The sequence below is a fragment of the Somniosus microcephalus genome, chromosome 3 (assembly GCF_052327205.1).
Source record: "Somniosus microcephalus isolate GS21.2 chromosome 3, FLI_Smic_1.0, whole genome shotgun sequence".
Taxonomy (NCBI): Eukaryota; Metazoa; Chordata; class Chondrichthyes; order Squaliformes; family Somniosidae; genus Somniosus; species Somniosus microcephalus.
The window spans coordinates 341,207,541-341,235,429 of NC_140989.1; the positions used below are offsets into that span (position 1 = coordinate 341,207,541).

The 27,889-nt window shown below is 44.0% G+C and overlaps 1 protein-coding gene across 2 annotated transcripts in view; it reads right to left on the reverse strand.

The window, feature by feature from the left end:
* Positions 1 to 27,889, reverse strand: part of plppr4a (phospholipid phosphatase related 4a) — an 89,714-nt gene that overhangs the window by 32,270 nt on the left and 29,555 nt on the right. For both annotated transcript variants that reach the window (XM_085983258.1, XM_085983259.1), the window contains 3 exons: positions 16,011 to 16,196; positions 7,319 to 7,448; positions 4,026 to 4,221 (listed from right to left, as the gene is read on the reverse strand). In XM_085983258.1, coding sequence (XP_085839384.1) covers positions 4,026 to 4,221; positions 7,319 to 7,448; positions 16,011 to 16,196 — 512 coding nt within the window. The remainder of the gene's footprint in view (positions 1 to 4,025; positions 4,222 to 7,318; positions 7,449 to 16,010; positions 16,197 to 27,889) is intronic.

Consider the following 27,889-nt stretch of genomic DNA (forward strand, 5'->3'; position numbering starts at 1 on the left):
TGCCAGGAACGGCTTGCCAGAGCAGATTTGCTCTGATAATGGACCACAGTTTGTGTCCGAAGAGTTTCGGAAATTTATGAGAAGGAATGGGGTAAGGCATTACACATCCGCCCCGTATCATCCAGCCACAAATGGATTGGCTGAGAGGTTCGTACAAACCTTTAAAAAGGCGATAAAGGCCATGTGCGACGATGAAATTCCACTACAGCATAAGGTGGACAATTTCCTATTAGCCTGCAGAAATGCGGCACATGCAGTTACCAACCAGACCCCGGCCATGATGTTCTTTAACCGAAGGTTGAGATCTCGTCTGGATTTGCTCAGACCCAATGTGCGAAGAAATGTTGAGGATAAACAATTCCAGCACATCAATGAGAAGCCGACAAGGAGAATAGGGGGTTAAATACGTGGGGTTACAGGGATAGGGTGGGATATGTGTTGGTGTAGGGGTTACGGGGATCGGGTGGGATATGTGTCGGTGCAGGCTCGATGGGCCGAAATGGCCTCTATCTGCACTGTGGGGTTTCTGTGATTCTGTGATTCTGTGAGCTTCAATGTAGGACAACCAGTCTTGGCCCGCGACTACCGAACAGAGAAATGGCAACCCGGAACAATATGCACAAGGCAGGGGCCATTAATGTACACAGTGGATGTCGGGGAGAACATTGTGAGACGCCACGTCGATCAGATCTTAGCATCACAGGAACGAGTCAACCCCATATCTCGAGTACCTGGGGATGAACCCGACATACCAGTAGCATCTACCTCAGAACCAGTAGCAGTGGAAACTGATGAGCTAACCGACGAAAAGGGGCCAGAATTGCCTCCGCACCAAGAACAAGAAGCTCAGGAAAGACGCTATCCAGAAAGGATCAGGAAGCCGCCCCAAAGACTGAATCTATAAATGGACTATTTTTGTTTAATGTGCACGTTTAAGTGTTAATTGTTATTTGAATATTATGGGTACTGCTAATCTAAAAGGGGAGGAATTGTAGTGTATGTACCTTTAAGAGAGAACTACTTTTACAGCTCCTGTATACTGTAGTACTGGCTGTGACCACACCTGTATATAAGCCTTGAGCATGCCTCTGTACCCCCAGTCTTGAGACTACCCTACTCCAGTAAACACCTGTTGATTGTTAAGTTACAGCATCCGTGTAGTTATTTGAAAACATCATACTCTCAGAATCACGGATCTAACAGAGGGGGCAGGCGCTGGCAGGTGGCCCAAAAAGAAATGGCCGCCTGGCACCTGCCCGTTAATTATCGCCAGCCCAGCTGGAATATTGTGGCCAATGCTGGGCAGACACACGGCAGATGAAATTTATGCAGAGAAACGTGAAGTGATACATTTTGGTAGGAAGTGTGAGGAGAGGACATATAAGCTAAATGGTACAATTTTAAAGGGGGTGCAGGAACAGAGAGACCTGGGGGTGTATGTACACAAATCTTTGAAGGTGGCAGGACAAGTTGAGAAGGCTGTTAAAAAACATACAGGATCCTTGGTTTTATAAATATAGAGGTATAGGGCTGGATTTTATCAATGGAGGCGAGTAGGAGGCAGGACTCCCACTTTTGGAGTTGTAGTCCCGCCTCCATCGAGTTGTGGCCAACCCACTCGATTTTCACTTGATTGACCTTGTTGAGCCCGCCCAGTGGGCTCAGCAGGCCAATTAAGGGCCACCCAGCAACAGGTGATGTCACAGATTGACATTTCATCTGTCAAGAGCTTTTGACAGATGAAATATCAGCGTTTGACAGCTCTTTGAAGCTGTCAAACACTGACAATCTGTACTCTAAGTTAATTCCTTCCTCTCAGGCTGATTTAGAGATCTCTCCAGAACAGAAAGCAAAGGCTGCAGCTTTTGACAGCTCACGGCCATTCTGCTTTCTGTGCCGGTGAGATGAGGGACTCTGAAGACCTGAAAGAAGGAAGCCTGCATTAGTAAGCAAAGGTAAGTAAAACTTATTTAAACACTTTACACACACCAAACACACTTACCTCTGCACTCATGCACCCATCACTCACCTGAACACCGGACATCTCGAACCCTCCAAGTCCTTCAGCCCGACGGTCCGCCTCGCTAACTTGGCGTAGTTTGGAGCCGACGGGCAGCCCACACTTCAGGGATAAAAATAGGGATTAGGCTAAAAACTGCCTGTTAACAGGCAGTTAATTGGCACTAATCCCCTTCCCGCAAGGAGAGGCGGCTCCCAGCACAGGTTGGGTACCCGCCTCCTGGGAAACGGGCATGGAGGTGGGTTGGGTGCGGGATGGGGTCGTGCCCCTCGATTTCGCGATTTTAACACCCCACACACCTCCATTCCCGCCTCCACGGCCCTAGGAAATTCTAGCCCATAGAGTACAAAAGCAAGGAAGTTATGCTAAACCTTTATAAAACAAACTGGTTATTTCAGATAAAATAGGTGCGGCAGGCCTGGTAAACACTGTCTACTCAGTGTAAGCCGATAACACCTGGTAGAGCAAAATCCTGACTATAATCTCCACTCCATGGTGGAAATAGATTTCTTTCTGGTGGCTTTAGACATTAGAGGGGAAGATAAATGTCAGTATATACACAGATCCACCTAGCAATGTCAGTGATACAGGTTGGATGAGAGATACCAGGATTGACCATTATCAACAGACAGACCAAACACTGTCATTGACTGGATCAGCACAAGCTGCCCATAGTGACGCATCAAAGCAGGAGCTTTGCAATGTAAGAGGAAGAATTGAAGGGAGTACATTCAGTCCCCAGCCACAGCTCCATGAATCCAGTGGGCAGAGGTGCATAGAAACAAAAACTACAGACAGTAAACCTCTCTGATAATGCAGTTATAATTTAATCTCTTATCATAATTTGCCAGAGTAATACTATTTATATTTGATTACTGACTAAGAAGGTTGACTGGATTCTAACAATTACAGAGTTTCACATTTAAGATTTACAAATGAAAGAAGGTTGCTGCAATAAAATCATAATTTACTTCAAGTAGTTGTGGTGTGTGTAATTGTACACATTACTCAACTCCAGGCTTCAGATTTAATCACAACAGACGAGCAGTATGTCAGTGTTTTTATTTCCAATTTTGATAATTAGTATTTGAACTACAAGTAAAATGTTTGCAGCATGGTTTCTAACAATGTCGGTGACAACAACACTGTCAATCTTCCTTTGATTCTGATAATGTTGCAAGTGTAAAAGACAAATTGCTAGTGACATTTAGAGCCACTGGTATAATTTTACTGCCTGCAGGCAAAATTCAAGCTCTATTTAAATCAATTCTTGCAGTGGCAAGAAGTGGTAATAGTTTGTTCGACAGAAGCTGTCCTCATCAGACTGCCAGATATTTAATGTTATGTAAGTAACTTGGGATACATCTTAATAAATCCAGACATAGTCCTCCCTAATACTGCAGCTTAATATTATGGCCAGTGCAATGGTTTCCAGCAAGTTGTACAAAACATATAATTATAATTTTTCAGGGCTAATCTGAAAATTTAATGTATTTGTTCTCATGGAATAGGATGGGGAGATGAATAAAAACAAACATCAGGATTAATGGGGTTTACAGTTTTTTTTAATGAAAGCCCATCCATCCTACCTGTGGTTCAGGTTTCAATGCCGTCCAGAGTGAAGTGAGGTTCCTATCTGGTTAAAGGTGGACATGTGTCCACAGTACAGAATAGATCCTGAATTCCATTTGACTAATCAAGTTACAACTGTTGGAAGTGAAGGAAGGAGAATTTCTCCTATTACTGTACATAAAAAATTGCTCTTCTGAGAGGAGGGTTGAAGATAATAGAAATTTAGTTTTCAAGATAATGGAGAACCTAGAATGAATTTATCTGAGAGTGTTTTAAGCCTTTACTAAGTACAAAGTGAAAAATACCTTGTTATTCTGCAGCATTATCTAAAATGCTATGGTGAAGTTGTGCATTAATCAAATACATTCCCAAACTGAGCACAGAATAAACCAGCAGCTCTTTGTTGTACATAAAGTGAAACGTAAAGTCTAACCTGCCAGCGTTAATGATAGAAGGATCAGATCCTGTGCAGATGTCCTCCACAACATAGGGATTTTCTTCACAGGAGGTATTTAACGAGGTATAATTGGGCTTACACACTGTAAGAAAATATGGGGCATGGTACCCAGTTGACAGCTGAATAATGTCAGTGATGAGAGCGGTGGCACAAAGGCCAAACACATGAACTCCTGAAACACTCAAGAGAAATCAAAAAATAATTAGCATGACAATTTTTATCTCCAGCTGCTAGTTCAGAATCATATGGTACAAGACTGTTGGTCCCAAATAGTGGCGAATTAATGCCAAAAATATCAAAGCTGTTAGAAAATACACATACCATTAAGGAACATAATTAGTTCCGATCAGTATACCGGAGAGAATTTAAGAGTTTTGGATCTGATGATGAACTGTGTAAAGTAGAACATACAGTTTCCACCAATATATTTTCACTGAATAATTTATTGCGTTAACACTTCCAGAAAATAGATTAATAATAAGCTGTCTCTGTGATTCTTATTCACAGAATCACAGAAACCCCACAGTGCAGATAGAGGCCATTTCGGCCCATCGAGCCTGCACCGACACATATCCCACCCGATCCCCGTAACCCCTACACCAACACATATCCCACCCTATCCCTGTAACCCCACGTATTTAATCCCCCTAACACTAAGGGTCAATTTATCATAGCCAATCAACCTAACCCGCACATCTTTGGACTGTGGGAGGAAACCGGAGCACCCGGAGAAAACCCACGCAAACACGGGGAGAATGTGCAAACACCACACAGACAGTCGCCCGAGGCCGGATTCGAACCCGGGTCTCTGGCGCTGTGAGGCAACAGTGCTAACCACTATGCCACCGTGCAAAGTAATAATTGGAATTGTAGTACTCAACTAAAGAACTAAAATTGTATTACACACAAAGGTTTTACTTTTATTTATTTACATCTTAATCTACATATGTTGTATTGGCATGCAGATATTTTTTCCTTTTAACGCTGGTTCAAATAATTTCTAAGGGACAGAAGCATGAGGCTGTAAGCTAAGCAGTTCTATGTAATGTAATGTATTCCTAGTGACCATTTACATTCTATTGGGGAAGGGAACTCAATTTTCACACTGTAAATATATTAAAAAATACCTTTGTTATAACAAAAATTTGCAAAAAGCAAAATTAAATTGGATTTGTGATGTTTACAGTGTTCTAATAAACCTGAAGAAGCATAAGTCAATTCTAATAAACCTGAAGAAGCATAAGTCATTTCTATCAGTTTTAGACCATTAATTCATCTTTAGTGTTTGATGTTTGCTCACATTCTTCTTACAATCTCTATGCACTGTTCAAATTGAAATGTTGTAATGTACCTATGAGGCTCAGATGGTGTTTATAATCATGTATACTGAACTGGAAGAAATTTCCAAAAATGACTTGTGATATTTAAGTAAACAATCTGAAAACATTGTGATGCCTGTAAATCATGGTGATGTCACACCCGGACCATGTGCCAGGACACATTACACTGCTTTTGTAATAGGGATGCAAATCTAAACAACAGACCTAGAAAAAAATAGCAAAAATGAAATACTGCTGTTACATTTATTATAACTTCTCAATACCAGTAAACTTGCACTTTCAATAAGAGCTTTTATAATGTCCACATTGGGCTCCAAAATCTAGAATTGATTATAAAAGGAAACGCTCCCCAGTCCCAACTGCTATTTGAGAATAGAATTAAGTATTTTCTGTAACTCTATAACTAACTATGAAGCCTTGTTATAGTTGGTGCTGGAACAGCGCTACCTAAATCCTCACTTAGAGTTTCCAATATGCTCACCAAACACTCTGACAAGGAGGTGATGGGTGAAACACAGATACCTGTATGCTTATAATATCCCTAATAAAATGTAATAAAGTCATTTTAAAATTGAGTTATTTCATATTTGTTGCTGTAATCATAATTTATAGTTTAGAGCTTTCACTGGCTGGTAGCAGATTTCCTGCTGCTGTCATTGACAAAACCTGGCCCGTCTCGGGACATCCATCAGATTTAAATGTATAATTGACCTCGCAACAGGCTTATAACTTGTGACAGTTTACACACAGTCCATTGGAATTCGATGGATAGAAAGACTGCTTGGGCAGTTGGTGCTGTTCTTTTGCAAGACAAACTGCCTTTGCGATACAGAGCCAGAGTCTTAACAACATAAGAAAGGATGGAACAAGCAAAGGTGTCAATAGGACCCCAATGCCACTTTTGCGCTAAAATTTGTGGAGTGTGGGCCGGCCAGTATCAGCTGGCAACTGGGCTAAGGAAGACCCGCAAGGTGAGTGCCTCTTTATTTTAGTGGGGCCGTGAGGAGCAGGAGTGCACCTACCAGCCCCACAAACCCAGCTGCCACTCTGCGCACCCACCCCCCCACCCGCCCCACCCTCCATCAATTGGGCCACCTCCCCCAGGAACCTACCTACTAGTGGACTGCCCCAAGGCATTTGGATTCTGGCCGCAGCCTGCTGGCCCGATATAAATGAGGCCCGGTCCTCAGAATGGACCAGGCCTCCTGGGCACATTCCTCCAACCAGCCAGTGGAAACCACTATAGTCTTTGAAAAGTAAATGTGAATCAAATCATATTTAAGTATCTTTTCAGTGAAGCCTACATTCATAGCAGTCGTTTCTCAATGACACCAAATTGTGTAGTTACAGGAAACTCTCGATTTACCGGCACCTAAATAACCGGAAATCTCGGTTAACCGGCAAAATTCAGGAGTAGGTTCAGGTAAGTTTTACTTCATATTGTAGTTGCCTTCCTCGATCTGTCACTGTGCAAGGGTGTGGCTGCAGCTGTTGCTAAGCTACAGAGATGCATGGAACTTGTGGCCATTGTTCTGCACCTGTTGCTAAGCAACAGGGTTTGTTGCTTTATACAGAGCTCTCAGCTCTCCGTATCTTTTAACTATAGCTCTCGGTTATCCGGAATTTTTGATGAACCGGCACTACGTCGGTGCCGGATAAAAAAGAGTTTCCTGTATGTGGTGGCTTGAAAAAAATAGTGCATCTAATTGTCAGCCAAACCCAAACATATTATTCTGCTCGTACAGTGAAGATTATGTGCCTCTTTCCTGAATTACGTCAATCGGTAACCACACCAGTCTAATAGCATTTTCATTTCAGCAAAAATGTAAATAGAAATCCACGAGTATCTACGTCAGATCTTCTGAATATTTAACTTTTTCTATTCAATGATATATGAACCTAAATGGCATAAACAGTATTTGAACCCACCAACAAATCTCACGGCTCGTCTGAGGAATGAGTTGAAGTTACAGCCACCAGCATTGATGTTGGCCTCAGATCCTACTCCATTTCGTCTTTTAGTCAGACAACAGTAAAGAATACCTTCACCTATCATAATCTGCAATGACAAGAAGGATGGTTATGCCTATTAGTCATGTCACTGGATAGCATATTGGAACTGAAAATGCTTTGCAGCATCATTAGAAACATTCCCCATAAGTTCTCAAAACAACATTTTGTCATCTTATATATGAAAATAAATTTGCTCAACAGCATTTCCTCCTCTCCTCTCCTGAAGGATTGGACTCCTTTCTGGGAACGGTTCCACAAATATGAGCCTTGTCAGTCAGTATTGGCAGACCATTCAACCCCAGGGAGCGCTTGATCCTTACCTGAAGTCCACATGCAATCATTTGCAGCAGAGGTTATTGGATAGGGATTAATGGTGAGAATCCCGTCTTATTTTTCCCTCCTTAACCCGAAAGGTGTCTTCCCCAGGATCTTCTTTATCTGTATGACTCAGCTGGATAAACTCACTGGTCCATTAGGAAACAGTACTGTTAAAATGTTAATTGTTCATTTTAGTTGTAATTCATTTCTCAGCTTTTAGCATTCGAACATGCTTTCCGCTCTCTTACAAGAATGGATTTTTGATACTATATGTAACAGTAAATAAACTAAACAGCAGAGACGGTATTTCTTTATAAAAAGGCCTGGATTTTGCTCTCAGCAGTGAAGGAACAGCACTCGTCGTTCACCTCACTCACAGCTGCTCACAGACTTTTTGTGGGCTTGTCAGCAGAGATTTTCTCTAATCCAATGCCATTTCCAGTGCGGCCCCCTCTACAGGGGATCTGTGGCATCTGTCAACAGGGCAAGCAACAGCGAGTCTTTTCAACCAATCGGACTGAAGAATCTTCACTGAGACACACAGGGCTGGATTTTGTCAATGGGAAGCTTTTGGAGGCGGGACTGCTGCTTGCCGGCTTTGAATCACACCTCCATCAGCTACTGGCCAACCAGCGGGATTTTCCCCTGATTGACCTTGTTAAGCCCGCCCAGCGGGCTCAGCAGGCCAATTAGGGGGAAGTCAGTGACAGAGCATGTCAATGTATGACGTGACATCTGTCAAAATTTTTTGAAAGAAGAAATGTCAGCATTTGACAGCTCTGTGAAGCTATCAAACACTGACATTCTGTGTAGTTTGATGAGTCCTTCTGTTCAGGACTCATCAAACCTTTCAACTTTGTAGAAATCACCTGGCTGTTGGATCGGAGGATCCAACAGCCAGTCTGTGATATCTACAGTGGAGATGTCAGGACTCCGGCTCCACAACGGCTGAAGGCTGTAGGCAGAAACAAAGATAAGTGAACATTTTCTAACACTTTACACTCACCTTACATACTTACCACTCCACACTTGCACCCATCACTGACCTCTACTTCGCACTTTCAGACCCCCGCAGACCTCCTACTCGTGTCCTACACCCTGGCGGGGTTCCCCAAGGTTGGGAAGCCTGCACATTGGAACGAAAAATGGGGATAGTCCTATTTTCTGCCTGTTAACAGGCAGTTAATAGGCTTTAATCCCTTTCCCGCCTCGAGGAGACGGGATCCAGGGCAGGATGGCTTCCCGCCTCCTGGCAAGAGGGCACGGAGGCGGGATGGGGGCAGGTTTGCCACCTGCCCCCAAATTCTGCAACTTTGCTGGCAGTCCCGCCTCCATACCCGCCTCCTCAGGGCTGACAAAATCCAGCCCACAGAGTTCAAACAAGGAAGTATAAAGCAGGAAATATAAATTAGATTTCAATGACGTACAGAAAGTGAAATAAAGATTGGGAAATACAGGTGGAATTAAGGGAGATAGATAAAAGAGACAGATAGAAAAAGTACAATTAAAAAAAAATCTCCAGCAGTCATTTTCTTCTGAGAGAATGCAACTCCACACTTGTAAAATTAATTTTTCAGTGCCAGAGAGGTTGTTCAGCAGTAATTATCACTTATCATGTCATTAAAATCTCAGTTACTCCTGAATGCACCAGCCCTAACTTTTTCAGTTGTTTTTAGTGCAGAACTAGTGGGCATGTACAGCAGGTTCATGCCATTGCATTCATCTCAGTGGTGTCTATCGGCAAGGATTGTAACAGTACACCCTATGGAGGAGCAGGGAATCTCTAACAGCAACTTCTGGATTTCCACGTTTAACTGTGCATGCGCGTACTCCGGAAGTTGCTGTCAGATTTCCTCTATTATAACAATAAGCGGTGATAGCCTCACCGTTACTCTCATCGCAAGTTCCCTGCCAATGTGTTGGGGACTAGACGTGAACATGAGTTAAAATTGCTATTCTCTCATATCTGGGCCCTGGATTTGAATCCAGCCTGGACTAATGTAATGAAAGCCTCCTCTCTCCCTGACTGTAAGTGAAGACAGGTCCATAAAACGGCTCACAATTCAGCACAACTTGGCAACCTTACTCAGCAAGGACATAATGCTGCCGAATATGTTCAAATGTAAAAATGCACATTGGCATAATAGGGAATAACATTTACCAACTGGGCATAAGGTACACTGTTGTGGGAGAGTAAGGGAGATCGCATTCAACATCTGTGCTGTACATGCCCTAAGAGTGCTTGATGTTATTGGTGTCCAAAGTTGAAAATTGTTCCAGCACTGAATGATTTAAGAAAAATAAATTTAAAAGAGTAGTGTGCAAAAGAATAATTATTTCCAATTTTTATATTTCTGTTTGAAACCATGAAATTGATTTTAGCATCCCTGGAAATTTAGACACACAGGTCAGTGCATCTGACGCGATTTTCTATCCATTTAATGTGGAAGTTCTGCACTATGAGCAATACTTCTCAAAACTTACCCCTCATACTCTAAAGGAATTATTGTGTGTCAATCATAAAAAAGATGACTTAACCATGCTTATTTTGAACTAAATAGCAGGACTCAACTCTTTAATAATGTTGTAATGAGCTGCTTATTATCAATTCATTAGCTAGTCACTATAACAAAAGTAACTATTACCAATAGGAAAATGCAACATTAGAAACACATGGAACAAAGAGGCTCAAATAGCTGAGGAATAATCAAAATGCCCGAGTGTCCTTAATGTAAAGAGTTGACTGACTGTAAGTCATAATGCATTATGGAAAGACAAAGAGTGAATCTACCCACCATGTAATTTAAATACTAACAAGGACAATGACCATTTATTTAACTTCTCTCAAGTAAAATGCCAACTCTTAAGCTTCAAATGGAAATCATCCAAAAGCTATTATTTGTATTTTACGATCTAGGGAACATTGTAGTAATAGTGCATTTTACTTTTCGATTCTAATGCAAGGCTCCCTCAGACCCAATTTAATATTACTGTGAGGTTTTTTTTGCAATGTGAAGTTTTGCTAAAGTTAACAAAGAGATTTTTCTTTTTGCAGTCTGCCCAGGCAATGCTGAATGCCCAGGGGGTAAAGACAAATATCTAGCGGGTGGAATTTTACATAGCCCTGCACCACCAATGGACTCTCATATGCAGCAGGTGTGGATTATTATTGGAATATTCCACCCATATTGGCAGAGGTGTAAAATTACAGCATGAATATACAGTAGTGATTGTTTTGATATCAAAACTTACAAAATACCATGTTATTTCCTACACCATCCTTCAAAAAAAATTACAAGTCTTAGTAGCTTATAGATACCGGGGCCAATTGTTTTGTCTTCAGCTCTAAGTCAGTTCTAAATGGTTAAGAATTGGGGCAAATACTGCCCAAAATGTCAAGCACAAAGGGCACTCCATTCTGTGGTATAAAATAATTGGCATAATTATTCGCAGTCTCAGTTGTAGAGTCAGATGGGTCTAGGGATTATAAGAAAGGAAAATTAGGTGCAAGTCAAATTTAAAGGGATAACGATGATGATGTATGAGGTGTGGCACAATATAGAGACAAAAAAAATCAGTTTTTTTTAGCAGAAACAATTGCAATCAGCATAAAAACAGGCAGGCGCTACTTCTACAATTACCACGCTGCCGATAATACTGTAAGAAGATGTCAAAAACATGGCCAAAATAAATGCTGATTGCTAATTAAAACAATGTTGTTGCTGACTAAGGCTTGTGAACATGGGCTAACAAAGGTAAAGTGCCATGGAGAACTGAACGTTGCATAGATTCTAACCTTAACATTGAAAAGAAAAACAGAGTTTGGAATACATGAAGGCGCAACTTGTGAGCGTACCGAACTATACAATTAACAGTCTTGTAGCTACTGCACAGCGCATCTTAAAGGGAAACTTCCACGATCCTGCAACTCCCGAAGGGGGAGCCACACTCAGAGAGTGCAGGTTGAGGAGTCGGTGCTACAGTGTTGGAATCGGGTCCAATCATTTTGGGGGCGATTTTGTTAATGGGGTTGTGTTGGAGGTGGGACTGCTGCTTGGCGGGTCGATGTCCTGCCTCCATCGATTTGTGGTCAACCCACGCTATTTTCCCTTGATTGACCTTGTTAAGCCCGCCCAGCGGGCTTAGCAGGCCAATTAAGGGAAAGTCGGTTGCAGAGAACGTCAATGTATGACGTTTCATCTGTCAAAAATTTTTGACAGATGAATTGTCATCGTTTGACAGCTCTGTGAAGCTGTCAAGCAGTGACATTCTCTGTAGTTTGAGGAGGTCTTGAATTCAAGACCTCATCAAACTTCTTTCTTTTACAGAAATGAGATGGTTGTTGCATCTGAGAATGCAACGGACATGTCATCTCCAACACGGAGGTCCGAGGCTCTCCGCATACACACCGACTGAAGCCTGCAGGGAGAAACAAAGGTAAGTACACTTTTAAAAACACTTTGCACTTACCTCAGATACTCACCTCTACACTCTTGCACCCATCACTTACCTTCACACCACACTTTTGCACCCCCCGACCCCCCAGTACTCGCCTTACTGAGCTGACGGGTTTTGGAGCCTTCGGGAAGCCCGCGCTTGTGAAGGCAAAAAGGTAATCCTATTTTCTGCCTGTTAACTACCTGTTAACAGGCAGTTAATAGGCTTTAATCCCTTCCCGCCTGCAAGGAGATGGGACCCGGCGCGGGACGGCTACCTGCCTCCTGGCAAGATGGCATGGAGGTGGGTTGGGCACCCGCCCCCAAATTCTGCCATTTTCCCGGCAGTCCCACCTCCATACCCGCCTCCCCAGGGCTGGCAAAATCGCCCCCTTTGTGTCCAACCCAACCGTGTCAACTTTTCACATACATGCGCTTTGATTGATCGGCAATTTTGCCTTTTCTGTTCATTTGGTGAAAACATTTTTGCTGCCTATTTAAGTTGCTTTGATTGTTTCTCTATGGACGTTTCATTTTATTCACTATTTTTAATATCCCCTCCCCTACACTTTTGGCATGAACGACCTGTGCAATCTCTGGCCTGACACACCACACAGACCAGCTTCTTAAGGGTTCTTTCTATGTCTTGCTAGTGCAAAGAAACTTCATTTTGCTGCAAAGCTGCTGAGTAATTTATATTACTTCTAAGCTTTTCAGTAAATCAATTTAAGATAAATAACAATACATTGTGCGTTAAACTCCTGTCATTATGCAATAATATATCTTCCGACAGACACAAACAAACTCACAGGAAATCCACTAATATCAATTTGTATTATTATGTTATTATAAAGACCTAATTTACCTTGTATCATCAGTTATCAAAGCTATCAGGTTCCAGAATATTTAAATCTTAAAAACAGCAGATTTCATATAAGATTTTCTTTATAACTCTTTCAATAACAATGAGCCGTAATAAATCCCCCTTTTATTATAGACTCCGAGCATGGTTCCCACAGACAGCCTCATGGCATATTTAAATGGCCATTGTTCATTTTAATTTGTAGTAACTAAGCAGCTGTATTAAACTAGTTGTAACAAAATGTAGTAAATTTATCAGCTGTGATTTTGTTGTGGAGTTAAATATTACACCTCCAGGCTGCAGATTTAATTTTCTTCACAACCCAATGCAATTCAGTCCTCGGCTGTGTAAACAACCTCAGCTCCCACTGAATTACATTCGATGGATCGTCTGAGGTACTCAGTTGTGTATCTGATGTAGGGCCTGTGGAGAATTTTGTCTTTTTTCACACTTTACCACTACTAACAGATCTCTACGGTGCTGTTTTGTGTTAAGTCGCAGTATAGAAACGTATAATACCTGTGAATTGGCTCTTCCGGAGATCAGTGATAGACTCATTTCTTTCTCTGTTTGTAATACCTTTTTAAAGATATTACGCGTTGATTGCTAGGTTCCCTATTTGTTCAGTTAGTTGCTGTTTTCCGAATATATTTCAGATGGAAGTGTGGCGAAGCGTAGCGCTTAGTATCATACTTAAATTGGGCTCCTGCCTGGGAAGCGAGAACTCCCAGCGTAGGGAATCCCGACCCAGCTCCACCCCTTGGCATCATTGGGCCAGAAATTCAGGTCCCCACGAGTGAGTACGCGCTGGGTACTCACGCGTAGGGCCAACGAAAGTGCCGGTTTCGTGCATGCACTGCGCATGCGCTGGAAACCGGAACTTCCGTTCCCTTGAAGGAAGGGGTTCACAGGTCAAACACGTGCGCTGGAGAGGCAGCGCGTACGCCTGGAACTTCCGTTTTTTTTACAGGTTTCTCCGGGAGGGTAAGTCTCCAGCAGCTATGCTTTTAAAAAGCAGTCGCAAGGCCTGCTTTTAACAAGGTAAGTGGTGAATTAATTAATATTAAAACATTTTTTCCACAGGTTTATTATTTTTAAATACTTTAAAGAAAGGTAAGTTTATTTTTAGCCCCGTTATAAACTGTAATTAATTTTTTCAAAAATTTATATTGTTTAAAATAGTTATTTTATGTAATTTATAGTTATTTTAAAAATGTGATTTTTAAAAAAGTTTATTTGAAATTTTAGTTATGTTTTGGGGCCGATCTCTATAGAGATTCCCTGCTCCGATTGGCTCTCCATGGCCCACGTGATCCCAGTGGACGCTTCGAACTAACTGCGCCCCTGGGGTACACAAGCACTGCGCGCCGGCAGCTGGAGCAGGCCCAGGATCGGAATCCCACGTGGGCCCACAGCACAACGGCCGGCGCGCTAGGTAAGTGCAGGTCGGGGGCCTGCACCCGCGAGAAGCCCCCGACCCGAATTTCTGTCCCATTAAATTTGTAAGAGTCGAGCAGAGGTCCCTCTGGTTACAAGGCCGATGGGAGTTCCTGGAGTTGGCAGGAGCATGCTGTAAGCTGGTAGGTTCTGCTGGACCCCTTTATGGTGGGACCCTGGCAGAATCCTTGAGGAAATTCAGGGGCCACTATATTATTGAACATGCTTTTTTGGAGAGGACCTGGGCTGTGCAGACAACTATATGCTAGCATTTGACCTCTAAAGCCAGGGTTCAAATACTCTCTCTGGTAGCTGTGAGGGTCTTGTGTGAAATTGGTTTGACCCATTCTTAATCCAGTTCATAATCCATGGGCAAAAGTGCAAAACTGCCTTACTTTAATGCTAATTGTCTCTCACTAGGAAATGTCATAGAATGGCTGATGTAGGAAATGGAAAAACATTGCAGTGCTACCCCAGTACAAGGTGTTCATTTGAGATTAGGACTGAGCCGTATTGTAAGGGCAGAGTTAAGTGGGCTCTATTCTGTATTTAACTATGCTATACCTGATGTCGGCGTGCTTGACATTGAAACTAGGTTCTGAAATGAAAGTGTTCCATTCACCAGCATGAACTTCCCTCGTCCGTGAAAAAAAAAAGAGAATGTGCTCTTTTTATCTGAATGAGCTAACTTTTGTCTACTAGTGTAATCTGGCTCTCTGCTGACCTAGATTAGCTCCAATATCAGCTCCAATATATCCACCAGAGTAGAGCTGATAATGCAATGCATCAGATTCAATTACCAGAGAGCGGTGACCATGAATGACAGCAGTTCTTTAATGAATATGAAAGACCAGTCAAAAGTGGGTCATAATGGTCTTTTGCACTGATGAACATACTTTTATAGGAGTACAGCTCTTCATTGGCTGCGCTCCACAGCACAAACACCAGTACACTCGTAAAGCTAAATGTGGGCTTACAAATGTCCCGGTCAAGTCAAGGAACTAGACTCAAATAAGTAAACGTGGCGAGCCAGTCCTCCATACTTCAACTGATACACACAACGGAGTCCCCGTATAGCACAGTGCACCCAGCACAACTGGCAGCTCAATTAAAAGGGGATGAATAATGCAGGGCCTTTGCTGTTCCTGGAAAGCAGGGAGACAATGACACAACTGATCCCGTGAAAGAAGAATGCCCTATGTGCCTGGAGCCCACCAACATGATCAATTTATGTCGTGGGCATGAATCTGTGGGGTAGCAGCTTAAAAAAAGCCTCTAAAGAAAGCATGGGAAATGCTACTGCCAGCTCTTCAATATTATTTTAATTAAGAATTAACCTTTAAAATGTTCATGCGTGAAATCTCAGTCTCATGTGCAGCAAAATTATAGGTCACGCTTGCAGAATAACAAGGAGTTATGTATGAGCTTAAAAACTTTGATTTGATTAGCAGTTAAATATGGGGGGGGGGGCGGTGATTGGAAATGTCGGCAAAATCAATCATACATTAAATTTCAAACGTAAGATGCATTTCATAATATTGTATAAAGTACAAACCATGGCTGCGGGTCCAGCAAATGCCAAGCTAAGCAACATGAGGAAGGGGATGATTTCCTGAGTGGGTTCAATATACGGCATGCTGAGTGTCCGGTCATGGCAGCTGAAGCCCGAGCGAACTGGTTTAAAGACATCAGTGAGCTCTAGGAAATAAAGGCTGACAATGGAGGAGGCCAGTATCGGCAGCTGAGAAAAGAAAATGAGAGAAGGCACATGAGCTATATACCGAGATGTTGCAAGCAGCAACTGAAACAATAATTATTCCAGAAAACAATCTGAAGGAAATAAAATATTACAAGCTAAATTATTCACATATCACACGTTACACACAATATTTAAGAGTTTAGTTGATTGCTATAGTTGTAGCACTCATCAGGAATAAAGGATTAATATGATGAATCATAAAGTATCATAGTACAAATATTTATATACTTCCATTTTTATACAAACAATGATATGCCAGTTTAAGGACTATTTGGAGAACTTAGAATGTGATGCACTACCTAGACTACAGTATATTGATGAGAATGGGAGTACTGTACTGATTACATAAGTAAGCTTCCATTACAATACATTTAAGTAAATGTGATGATATGAATGTATGGAGGAAGCGTTAACAAATATAAAACAAATCAGACTTATTCATGGCTGTTTTCAGCTTTTGGAAACCATGCAATGGTATCATCATTTTATTGTTTATCAAACTGCGAATGACTTCAGTTTTCCACTGGGCGAGTTTGGTCTTTTGGATTCCATTGGTTGGCCAGCAGAAACCAAGCCAATTACGGCACTCCATTATTGGAAGACAATTAAAACTGTGGAAAAGGTATAGCGAAAATTTGCTAGGATAATACCGGGAATGAAATGAGCGGTTATAATCATGAAAAAAAAGCTTGAAAAATTGGGAGTTTTTTTCCCACTGGAACAGAGAAGGGTGATCGAATCGATGGTTTCAAAATTATGTGAAAGATTTTTAGAAGGTAAATAGAAAAAGATAGTTTCCTCTGGTTGGTAAATCGATAACAAGAGGGCATAGACTCAGGATTATCACTACAAGAATGAAGGGGAAGTTAGAAGAATGCTTTTTGCAGAGAGGGTTATAGAACACTGCAACTATCGACTCTAATCTAATTTCTCTGCTTTTTACACATCCTTTTATATGCTTTATTTTCAAATACGTATCCAATTCTGATTTAATTGAGTCTCTGTGCCCACAAGTGCCCATTGCAGCAGAGACTCATTTAAAACAGAATTGGATACGTATTTGAAAATGAAGCATATAAAAGGATGTGTAGAAAGCAGAGAAATTAGATTAGAGTCGATAGTTCCAGCTGAGCAGCTAGCAGCAGGATAGACAGGATGGGCTGAGTGGCCTCCTTCTGCACTTTGATTCTATGTCCGGAATTTTCCGGGGTGCTAAAGGCCGCGATCAGTGGGAAAGTTGTTATTTTTTATAATGGGTCAGGAACCCGCTGTCATTTCGCTCCCACGTGCCTTTCCCCCTGGGGCGTCTGTCATCGCGGAGCTGACCGACCGACAGGCGACCCAATTGAGATGATTATCAGGTAGTTTACAGGCACTTAAGAGCCTTTTTTCACTTACTTTTTAAAATTCCCTGCATAGCCATGGGATTCAGGCAGCTCGGGAACCATGTCTGTCAACCTGAAGGAGTTCAGTGGCCATTGCTCCAGCTGATTACTTGACAGCATCAAATGTACAGTAAAAGCTCCCACCTGACAGATGATCACTTTCCTCAGGCAGAAGCTGTAGCTCAGTCCATTTCCAGCACTGATTCTGCAGGCTACAAGTGTTTCCAGCAAAGTCTCCATCCAGTGTCACCTCATTGGAAGAACTCTCACCATTGACAGAATGCTTCTGTCATCTGTACTTCACCTGCCATCTATTCCATCAACATGGGTGCAGTTTATACTGTCTCACCTTGGTCCTCCGAATCGGACCACAATGAGCCCGAATACCAGCAGCACCAACACCACCAATACCGCAATCACCTGATGCTACACATTGCTGCCCGGGAGGCCAGGGATGACCTCATCATGGCCAGATTTACTTCACTTGATGCTGTACACTCATATGGCTGCCATGTGATGCGCCAGGTTGGCACCACCCCACACCAACACCATAAAGCATCCCTACAATGTCCAAGCCATTCCTTTCACACTCATCATCATTGCGTCTCACCATTCACTGCAACTCAATAACCACTTCCAAAGGCGCACACAAATCTGTCCAAGACCAGAAAGCGTTGAAAATAAAGATTTTTATGTTTGATACCACATTAACAGAAACCTTACATAAACATTAGATAAAACACCCAAGTGGCTACCTTTGTGTGTTGTTAGTTAGTATGATTGCACTAGGGTGAGGGTGAGTGTGAGGGGTGGCTAGTGAGATGGGGATGTGATAATGTAGATAGAGAGAGAGGGGATGGGTGGAGGTCCAAGGTAAGTTGGTGTGAGTAAGGATGTGCAGGAGTAGGGTAGGGAAGGCAGAGTGATGGGGATGTGATGAGAGGCACAGCAGGATGAAGTTGAGTGTGGCTTTGTACTAACATTTCCTGATCATTGAAACGTTTGTGGCACTGCACCCAGGTCCTCCTGACCACATCCCTGCTTGTGACCTCCTCTGCAATCTGCAACCAGGCTGTCTTGGTCGCCTGAGGGGGTCTCTTCCGCCCGTTGGAAGGGAAGAGGACCTCCCTGTGTGCTCTGATTCACTCCATAAGCACATGGAGGGAGTCATCGGAGAACCTGGGTGCAGCCGTGCACCTCTGTGCAGTCATTATCGGTATTTACAGCACCTCAGTGCTGTAGTGCACTGACAGCACTATGTTAGACAAAACTTCAAATCTAATCTGGTCATGTTCCTTTAAAGATCCCAGCTGACAAAAAGTAATGAATGACATCACCAGACCCGCTCCATCTCATTGGGCCAGGTAACACGCTGGGCGGACTTAATAGGCCCCATTAAGGTAAGTTCATTAGTTCATTTTCAACAACGGGGTTGGGGCCCGACGGGGCCACCGCACGCAGCGGACCCGCCGAGGTAAAGAAAATTCCACCCATTAAATCAGGAGCAAAAAGCAAGCAGCAATTGAAGTTTTAAAAATTGTGTGTTGCGGCTGCTTGTGTAGGTTGATGTAGAAAATGATATGTTAAGTAATTTTTTGGTTAGTACAGGTCTTTTTGGTGCTTGGAATGGTTCATTTAAACATCCAAACCTTGAGATTTTTGATTTCCAAAACATGAAATATACAGCTGTGCGACATATCAGGGCTTTTCAACACTTTACTGAACATCCGGCTGAAATGCTCCTGAATCCAGGTCTGCCAATGAAGGCAGCAGTGAACTGTTTAAAAAGCAGATGGTAGTTGGCAGGGTGGGTGCTCAGCCTCTGTTGTGTTCCTGGGCAGTCGTCTCTCACCAGCAACAACAAATTTTGAAACAAATTTTCTGCCAAAGAGCACAGTTGCTTCATTATTGAACTGACTCCACTTGAGCAGGTAAGCTGGTCATTTTAACTTCCCTCAGTGGAAAACAGCCACACGTTTCCCTGAATTCACATTAACAATGCCTTGACAAAGCATTATAAGCAACAGCAGATACTTCAAAAGAAAAGGTTGTTATGAATTTCACTCCCCTTTTATTTTGGGCAGAGAAAGACGAATCCTTGGTAAAGGAAAAGCTGATAGTTTCAGCTTCTCCCTTCGTTTTCCAGTAAGAACACACCACTATTCCTATAATTTCAAAGCTCAGGAAACCCATAGGCATCAGAAATCTCAGTCATAACAACCTGTTATCTGATCACTCGTTAACTTCAGCATCAATTAGCCAACTTGTAATAACTTAAGTCTCGTTATTCAATGATGAAGTGATTCTCCTGCTATCTGGTGTGAGGTTAGAGTAGTGACCCCCGTGAAAATGCTGGAGAATTTAAGCGGCTACATTTTCTTTCACCTGATTGAGAAGGTGGTCTTTTATGATAGACGTGGTGAGCTGTTGAATTTGATGATCAAAGAATGGGAAGCACCACATCATGATAAACACATGTTTTTCTCCTCATCACAACAGCCATGCCTGATTCCAACAGGGAATTCTGCCTGTTTTATTTCTCATGTTCATCAATGACCTAGCAGCCGTCATCAAAAGTTCACTTTGATGATCAAAGTGTCGCCTGCGGATGATAAAGACAAAATTGGGGACAGCAACCAGTTAAGTGGTGTATTAACTCCAGCACTGAGGAAACCAAGTCAATAAGTCTGTCAAGAAAGATTGACTGTGGTGCTGACCACCCATGCTTACTCTAAGGGTAAACGCCTTCTCAGTTACAGATTTGCAGCTTTTATATTGGGTAATTGCATTTGGCTGTGCTGGTCCGAACAAGTGATTGATTTAGCTTGAAAAATTAAGGTACTTCTTGTAAAATCATAGTGCATTTGTCAACATCAGTAATATTTGTGTTCTGCAAAGCTTATATTCACCCAATATTGTAGCTCTGTTTAGCAATCTGCAAAAAAACTATTTATCTCTTACTCCTGAAGCCAGTATATTTCAAAACAGTGCCGAATGGTAGATTTGGTGATGAAGGTTTGCTCCATTACAGAATCCATTCGCTCCAAGATGTTGCTGGCTGTGACTTTCCTAAAGATCTCTGCAGCCGTGCCTCCACATTCTGTGTAATTGCAAGCAGCCCGCACAAAAGACCAGTGGCTAACATTGCCACTTTCTGCCTGTTGAACTCTCTCCTGAACAGCAGCACTGCCTGAAATTCTGTCCTATGTATAGCAAAGTTCAAATTCTGAATTATGGTTGTTGAGTCATGCATTCGAACTGAAGGGTGCAGGAAAAAAAAATCTAACGAACGGTGTACACCGCGAGATGTCCCGCTCCAGCAAGATCTGGTCCAATGTCTTTCAGATGAGACATTAGCTGAAGCCTGTTAAATCCGTGAATCTTGATGTATGGTGTCCTTCAACAAATAGACAGAGGCTGCAGAGGAACAATCAACAGGTGTTTACTGGATGAGGGTCTCTCAAAAACTAACAGTACAGATCCCTACCCAGGGTTTATATACAGGTGTGGTCACTGCCGGTACTACAGTATACAGGAGCTGTAAAAAGTAGTTCTCCCCTTAAAGGTACATACACTACAATTCCTCCCCTTTTAGATTAACAGTACCATAACATTCATTTAACAATTAATACTTTTAACATGCAACATTAACTGAAAATAGTCCATTTATAAATTCAGTCTTTGGGGCGGCTTCCTGATCCTTTCTGGATAGCGCCTTTCCTGAGTGTCTTGCTCTTGGTGCGGAGGCGATTCTGCCCCCCTGTCGTCGGTTGGTTCATCAGCTTCCGATGTTACTGTTTCTGGGGGAGATGCTACCTCTATGTCGGGTTCATCACCAGGTACGCGAGACATGGGGTTGACTCGTTCCTGTGATGCTAGGATCTGGTCGACATGGTGTCTCACAATGTTCTCCCCAACATCCACTGTGTACATTAGTGGCCCCTGCCGTGTGCATATCGTTCCTGGTTGCCATTTCTCTGTTCGGTAGTCGCGGGCCAAGACTGGTTGCCCTACATTGAAGCTCCTTGTCGGCTTCTCATTGATGTGCTGGAATTGCTTACTCTCAACATCTCTTCGTACATTTGGTCTGAGCAAATCCAGACGAGATCTCAACCTTCGGTTAAAGAACATCATGGCCGGGGTCTGGTTGGTGACTGCATGTGTCGCATTTCTGTAGGCTAACAGGAAATTGTCCACCTTATGCTGCAGTGGAATGTCGTCATCGCACATGGCTCTTACTGCCTTTTTAAAGGTTTGTACGAACCTCTCAGCCAATCCATTTGTGGCTGGATGATACGGGGCAGATGTGTAATGCCTTACCCCATTCCTTCTCATAAATTTCCAAAACTCTTCGGACACAAACTGTGGTCCGTTATCAGAGCAAATCTGCTCTGGCAAGCCGTTCCTGGCAAATATGGTCCGTAGGACTGCAATCGTTTTCTCCGTGGTGGTGGAGGACATTTTGATCACCTCAGGCCATTTCGAGTGCGCATCCACGACTATTAAAAACATTGAGTCCATGAATGGACCAGCAAAATCAATATGCACCCATTGCCATGGAGAGGAGGGCCACTCCCATGGGTGTAGAGGGGCATGTGGTGGTGCATTTTGGACCTTCTGGCATCCTGAGCAGCTCTTTGTCAGGTCCTCGATTTGCTGATCGATCCCCGGCCACCACACATAAGCCCTAGCAAGGCTTTCCATTTTCACCCCTCCCAGATGGCCTTCGTGAAGCTCATTGAGCACTCTCTCCCTTAACTTGGGTGGAATTACCACTCGGGATCCACACATCAAGGTCCCCTGGCATACTGACAGCTGTTCTCTTCTGGATGAGAATGCTGGCAACAGTGAGTCGCCATGTGTTGGCCATCCCTTCACCGTCAAGTCATATGCCCGAGACAGTGTCGGGTCATTTCGGGTCTCCTTCTCTATATCCGCGTTAGTTACTGGCAAGCGTTCAATTATAGTCGAATAAAATATTTCGACAGGGTCCACTGCTGGTGCTTCCTCTGCAGTAGGCAATGGCAGGCGTGATAGCCCATCAGCGTTTCCATGCTGTTTCGTGCCCTTATACTCTATTTCATATTGGTTCGCCCCTAGAAAAAGGGACCATCTTTGTAGCCGTTGCGCAGTCATCACCGGAACGCCCTTCTTTGGATTAAAGATGGAGACAAGTGGTTGGTGGTCAGTCAGCAAGGTGAACTTCTGCCCGTGCAGATAGTGGTTGCACTTTTTCACTCCCCACACTAGGCTGAGGGCCTCCCTATCAATCTGGGCGTAGTTACGCTCGGCTGAGGTTAGTGACCGAGACGCAAAGGCTACTGGCCTCTCCGAGCCATCCGGGAATTTGTGCGACAGCACCGTTCCAATACCATAGGGTGATGCATCACACGCCAACTGAATTGGTAGTGCTGGGTTGAAATGAGCCAACACCTCTTTTGATGTGATCAATTTTTTGCACTTCTGGAAAGCTCGTTTACATTCGTCACTCCACTTCCATGGTACCCCCGTTTGCAGTAGGGTGTTCAGTGGGTGTAGTACTGTAGACAAATTCGGCAAGAACTTATGGTAGTAGTTCACCAGCCCGAGGAACGACCTCAGTTGTGACACATTTTCCGGTGCTGGAGCCTTGACTACTGCCTCAATCTTTTCAGGGGACTTATGTAACCCCTCTTCATCAATAACATGGCCACAATACGAGATCTGCTTCTGGAAAAACTCGCATTTGTGGCGATTAGCTCGGAGCCCATATTCCTTCAATCTGGTGAGCACCTGCTCCAGGTTGGCGAGGTGATCACTGTCATTTTCGCCCGTGACCAAGATGTCGTCCAAATAACACTGGGTCCCTGGAATCCCTTGCAGGACTTGATCCATTGCCCTTTGCCAAATAGCCGGAGCTGATGCTACCCCGAACACCAGCCGGTTGTATTGGTAGAGACCTTTATGAGTGTTGATCGTGAGGTACTGTTTCGAGGCTTCTTCTACCTCCATTTGCAGGTACGCCTGGGCCAGATCAATCTTAGTGAAGCGTTTTCCTCCAGATAGTGAGGCGAAAATATCTTCAATCCGCGGAAGCGGATATTGTACCATGTGAAGGACTGGGTTCACTGTCACCTTAAAGTCCCCACAGATGCAAACCTTCTTTGGTTCCCCAGGCATATTACTCAACGACCTCTTCATTACAGGAATGATGGGTGTAGCCCACTCGCTCCAGTCCACTTTGGACAGTACTCCAGAACGTTCCAAACCTTCCAGCTCTGCTTCGACGGCTGGGCAGATCGCATAAGGCACCGGTCTGGCCTTAAGAAACTTTGGGCTTGCATTTTCCTCTATTTTGATCGTCGCTGTTATGCCTTTTAGTGTTACGAGTCCCTCCTGGAACACTTCTTGTGCGTCAGTTAGCATTTTTGACAGTCGTCCAGGTGTGACATCATCATCCTTTTTGGCATCTACAGTCAGTGCTTGTATGGAATGCCAATCTAGCTGTATCTTCCGGATCCATTCCGGATCCATTCACGCATAGTGGTTAACACTGTTGCCTCACAGCGCCAGGGACCCGGGTTCAAATCCGGCCTCGGGTGACTGTCTGTGTGGAGTTTGCACATTCTCCCCGTGTTTGCGTGGGTTTTCTCTGGGTGCTCCGGTTTCCTCCCACAGTCCAAAGATGTGCGGGTTAGGTTGATTGGCCATGATAAAAATTAGCCCTTAGTGTTAGGGGGGATTAAATACGTGGGGTTACGGGGTTACGGGGATAGGGCTTGGGTGGGATGGCTGTCGGTGTAGGGACCGGGTGCTAGGGTTTGGATGATCAGCCATGATCTCGTTGAATGGCGGAGCAGGCTCGACGGGCCGAATGGCCTACTCCTGCTCCTATCTTCTATGTTTCTATGTTTCTATGTCCTAGTAGTGGTGGTCCTCCATCTGGCAATACATATAGGTCTATTTTTGGTGTTTCCTTGCCGTTGTATATCACGTTCACCCTTATTTTTCCTTTGGGGTAGACTTTTTGCCCTGTGTACGTCTTCAAGACAATCTCTGTATTTCTCAAGGGTATATGTGAGAATAGCTGCTTGTAGTCCCTTCGGTTTATGACTGTTAGGGCTGATCCTGTGTCCAATTCCATTTTCACTTGGACTCCGTCTATCTTGAGCATGACCCAGATAGTTTGGTGATCCTCCATTTTGATTACATTATGTAGTTTCAGACAACCCAGCTCCTTGCTTCCGGAGTCTGTATCACTTTTCTGTTCGTCTGAACTCCTCTTCGTCACCTTATATACCTTTTTGTACTTCTCCTGTGGAGATTTCTTGCTGCTGGTTTTCTTTCCCGACCTCCTGCGGAGATTTCTTGCTGCTGGTTTTCTTTCCCGACCTGCAGACGCTTGCTATGTGTCCTACTTTTCCACACTGTCTGCACACTTGGTCCTTGAACCAACAATCCTTCTGGTCGTGTGTTGTTCTGCCGCAGCAATAACACTTCACTGCTCCGTATGACATTTCATTTGTGCCATATTCTTGCGGTCTCCGTTGTATCTCTGCAGCTCCCCGTGCGGCTGCTTCGTGTGATACTGCCATGCTGAAAGCCTTGTCCAGCGTAAGATCCTTTTCTGATAGAAGCCGTTTCTGGGTTCCTTCACTTTGAAGCCCACACACAAACTTGTCCCTTAAAGTATCTGCTAGTCCCATTCCAAACTGGCAGTGTTTCGATAGCTTGCGCAGTTCCGTTAAATACTCAGCATTACTTTTGTCTTTATGCTGGTTCCTTTTGTGAAACTTAAATCTTTCTGCTATCAGCAGCGGTGTGGGGTTTAAGTGGTCCTGTAGGATTGCCACTATGCTTTCAAAATCCTTTTCCACTGGCTTCTCTGGGGTTACTAGGTTTTGCAGTAAGCCATACGTTTTTGCACCCATGGAATTCAACAATACCAGTGCTTTCCTGGCATCTGGCACTTCATTCGCCTTGCAGTACACTTCTATGCGTTCTACATATGTCGCCCAATCTTCGACTTCATTGTCGAACGCTGTGACACTGCCACTCTTCGGCATCCCTGGGTGTGGTTAGACTGGCTAAAAATGGCGTCTCACGCGCTCTCCCTTCTTCTCCGCTGCGGCTCAAAAATGGCGTCTCCCGCGCTCTCCCTTCTTCTCCGCTGCGGATCAAATGGCATCTCCCGCGCTTTCCTTTCTTCCCCCACGGACGCTGCTCAGCCCTTGAACACCGGCCGCGCTCTGCGCGTTTTCCTGCGCGCCTCTCTCGTTGACGCCGCTCGGTCTTCAACCCCAGCTGTGCCCTGTGCACTTTACCCTCTCTCTTACCCCATTGACGCTGCTCGGCCTTCCCCTGTCCTGTCGGTTGGCTCCAGCCGTCGCCATCCGGGAAGGGTCTGCGCCGTACCTGCTGCCAGCCCGTCTCGCTGGAGTCTCCGCCGGATGGTCGACGCCCGTGCCCCTGGAATCGGCCTTCTTCTGCAGAGTTGCAGGTAGGTTCGAATCGACTCGTCGCCAATGTTAAATCCGTGAATCTTGATGTATGGTGTCCTTCAACAAATCGACAGAGACTGCAGCGGAACAATCAACAGGTGTTTACTGGATGAGGGTCGCTCAAAAACTAGCAGTACAGATCCCTACTCAGGGTTTATATACAGGTGTGGTCACTGCCGGTACTACAGTATACAGGAGCTGTAAAAAGTAGTTCTCCCCTTAAAGGTACATACACTACAAAGCCCTATCTGCCTGTTCAAGCGGATGTAAAAGATCCCATGGCACTCATCAAAGAAGAGCAGGGCGTTCCCCTAAATTCCTGATGATCATTTATCCTTCAGCCAACATCACTGAAAACAGAATGGGGGTTAAGTTGGGCTGTGTGGCACCTGTTTTTAGGCGCTACACGCCCAACTAAGACTCAAAAATGGGGTCCGAGATATGCACGCACACTTCCAACAGGAAGTGCACAGGACGCCATCTTGGTAAAGGGGTTTTAGTACGTGCGCCTAATGACCACCAGCAGCATGCAGAGCAGGGAGATCATGACGCAAATCAGTGTACAACGCTGATTTGAAGCCACCGCTGCCATTTTGTAACTCCAGATCTTAACCTCGCATAGCTGAACACAACGTTAAATGGTTTGAAGGACGCCCCACCAGCACTACTTACAGGGATCATGAAGTTCGTACAGGTTAGAATCATTGAAAATTATGGCACAGAAGGAGGCCATTTGACCCATCATGTCTGCGCCGGTTAGTTGCTGGATTATTTCTTTTGGCTGCTGGTGCAATTGTATGCCTTTTTGGAGGTTTCCTATACTTGGCTAAAGTTTAAGTACTCTACAGGGAGTAGTCTAGCTGGTCTTGCAGTACTTTCTGTGTTATTTAAAATTTTGTGTTGAAAAAAGTTGCTTCCAGGCATGGGTGGCCTGGTAGGGCTTCCTCTGGGAATTGAACATCACTGGGAGAATGAAGAGGGGCCACGCTGAGCAGGACAAGCTACTCGAAGAGGGAGGAGGAGGAAGGGGAGAAAGGCACTCAGCATAGAAACATAGAAGAGAGGAGTAGGCCATTCGGCCATTCGAGCCTGCTCCGCCATTCAATGCGATTATGGCTGATCATCCAAATTCAGTACCCTGTCCCTGCCTTCTCCCCATATCCCTTGATCCCTTTAGCCTTAAGAAATATATCCAACTCCTTCTTGAATATATTTAATGAACTGGCCTCCACCGCCCTCTGCGGCAGAGAATTCCACAGGTTCACCACTCTCTGGGTGAAGAAATTCCTCCTCATTTCAGTCCTAAATGTCTTACCCCTGATCCTTTGACTATGACCCCTGATTCTGGACTCCCCGGCCAACAGAAACATCCTTCCTGCATCTAGTCTATCCAGGCCTGACAGAATTTTATAGGTTTCGATGAGATCCCCTCTCAATCTTCTAAACTCCAGTAAGTATAAGCCCAATCGCCACAATCTCTCCTCATACATCATTCCTGCCATCCCAGGTATCAGCCTGGTGGATTTTCGCTGCACTCCTTCCAGGCAAGAACGTCCTTCCTCAGATAAGGCGACCAAAACTGCACACAATACTCAAGGTGCGGTCTCACCAAGGCCCTGTACAACTGCAGCAAGACATCCTTGTTCCTGTACTCGAACCCTCTTGCTATGAAGGCCAACATACCATTTGCCTTCTTAACCGCCTGCTGCACCTGCATGCTTACCTTCAGCGACTGGTGCACAAGAACACCCAGGTCTCTTTGCACTTCCCCTTCTGCCAATCTATTGCCATTCAAAAATTAATCTGCCTT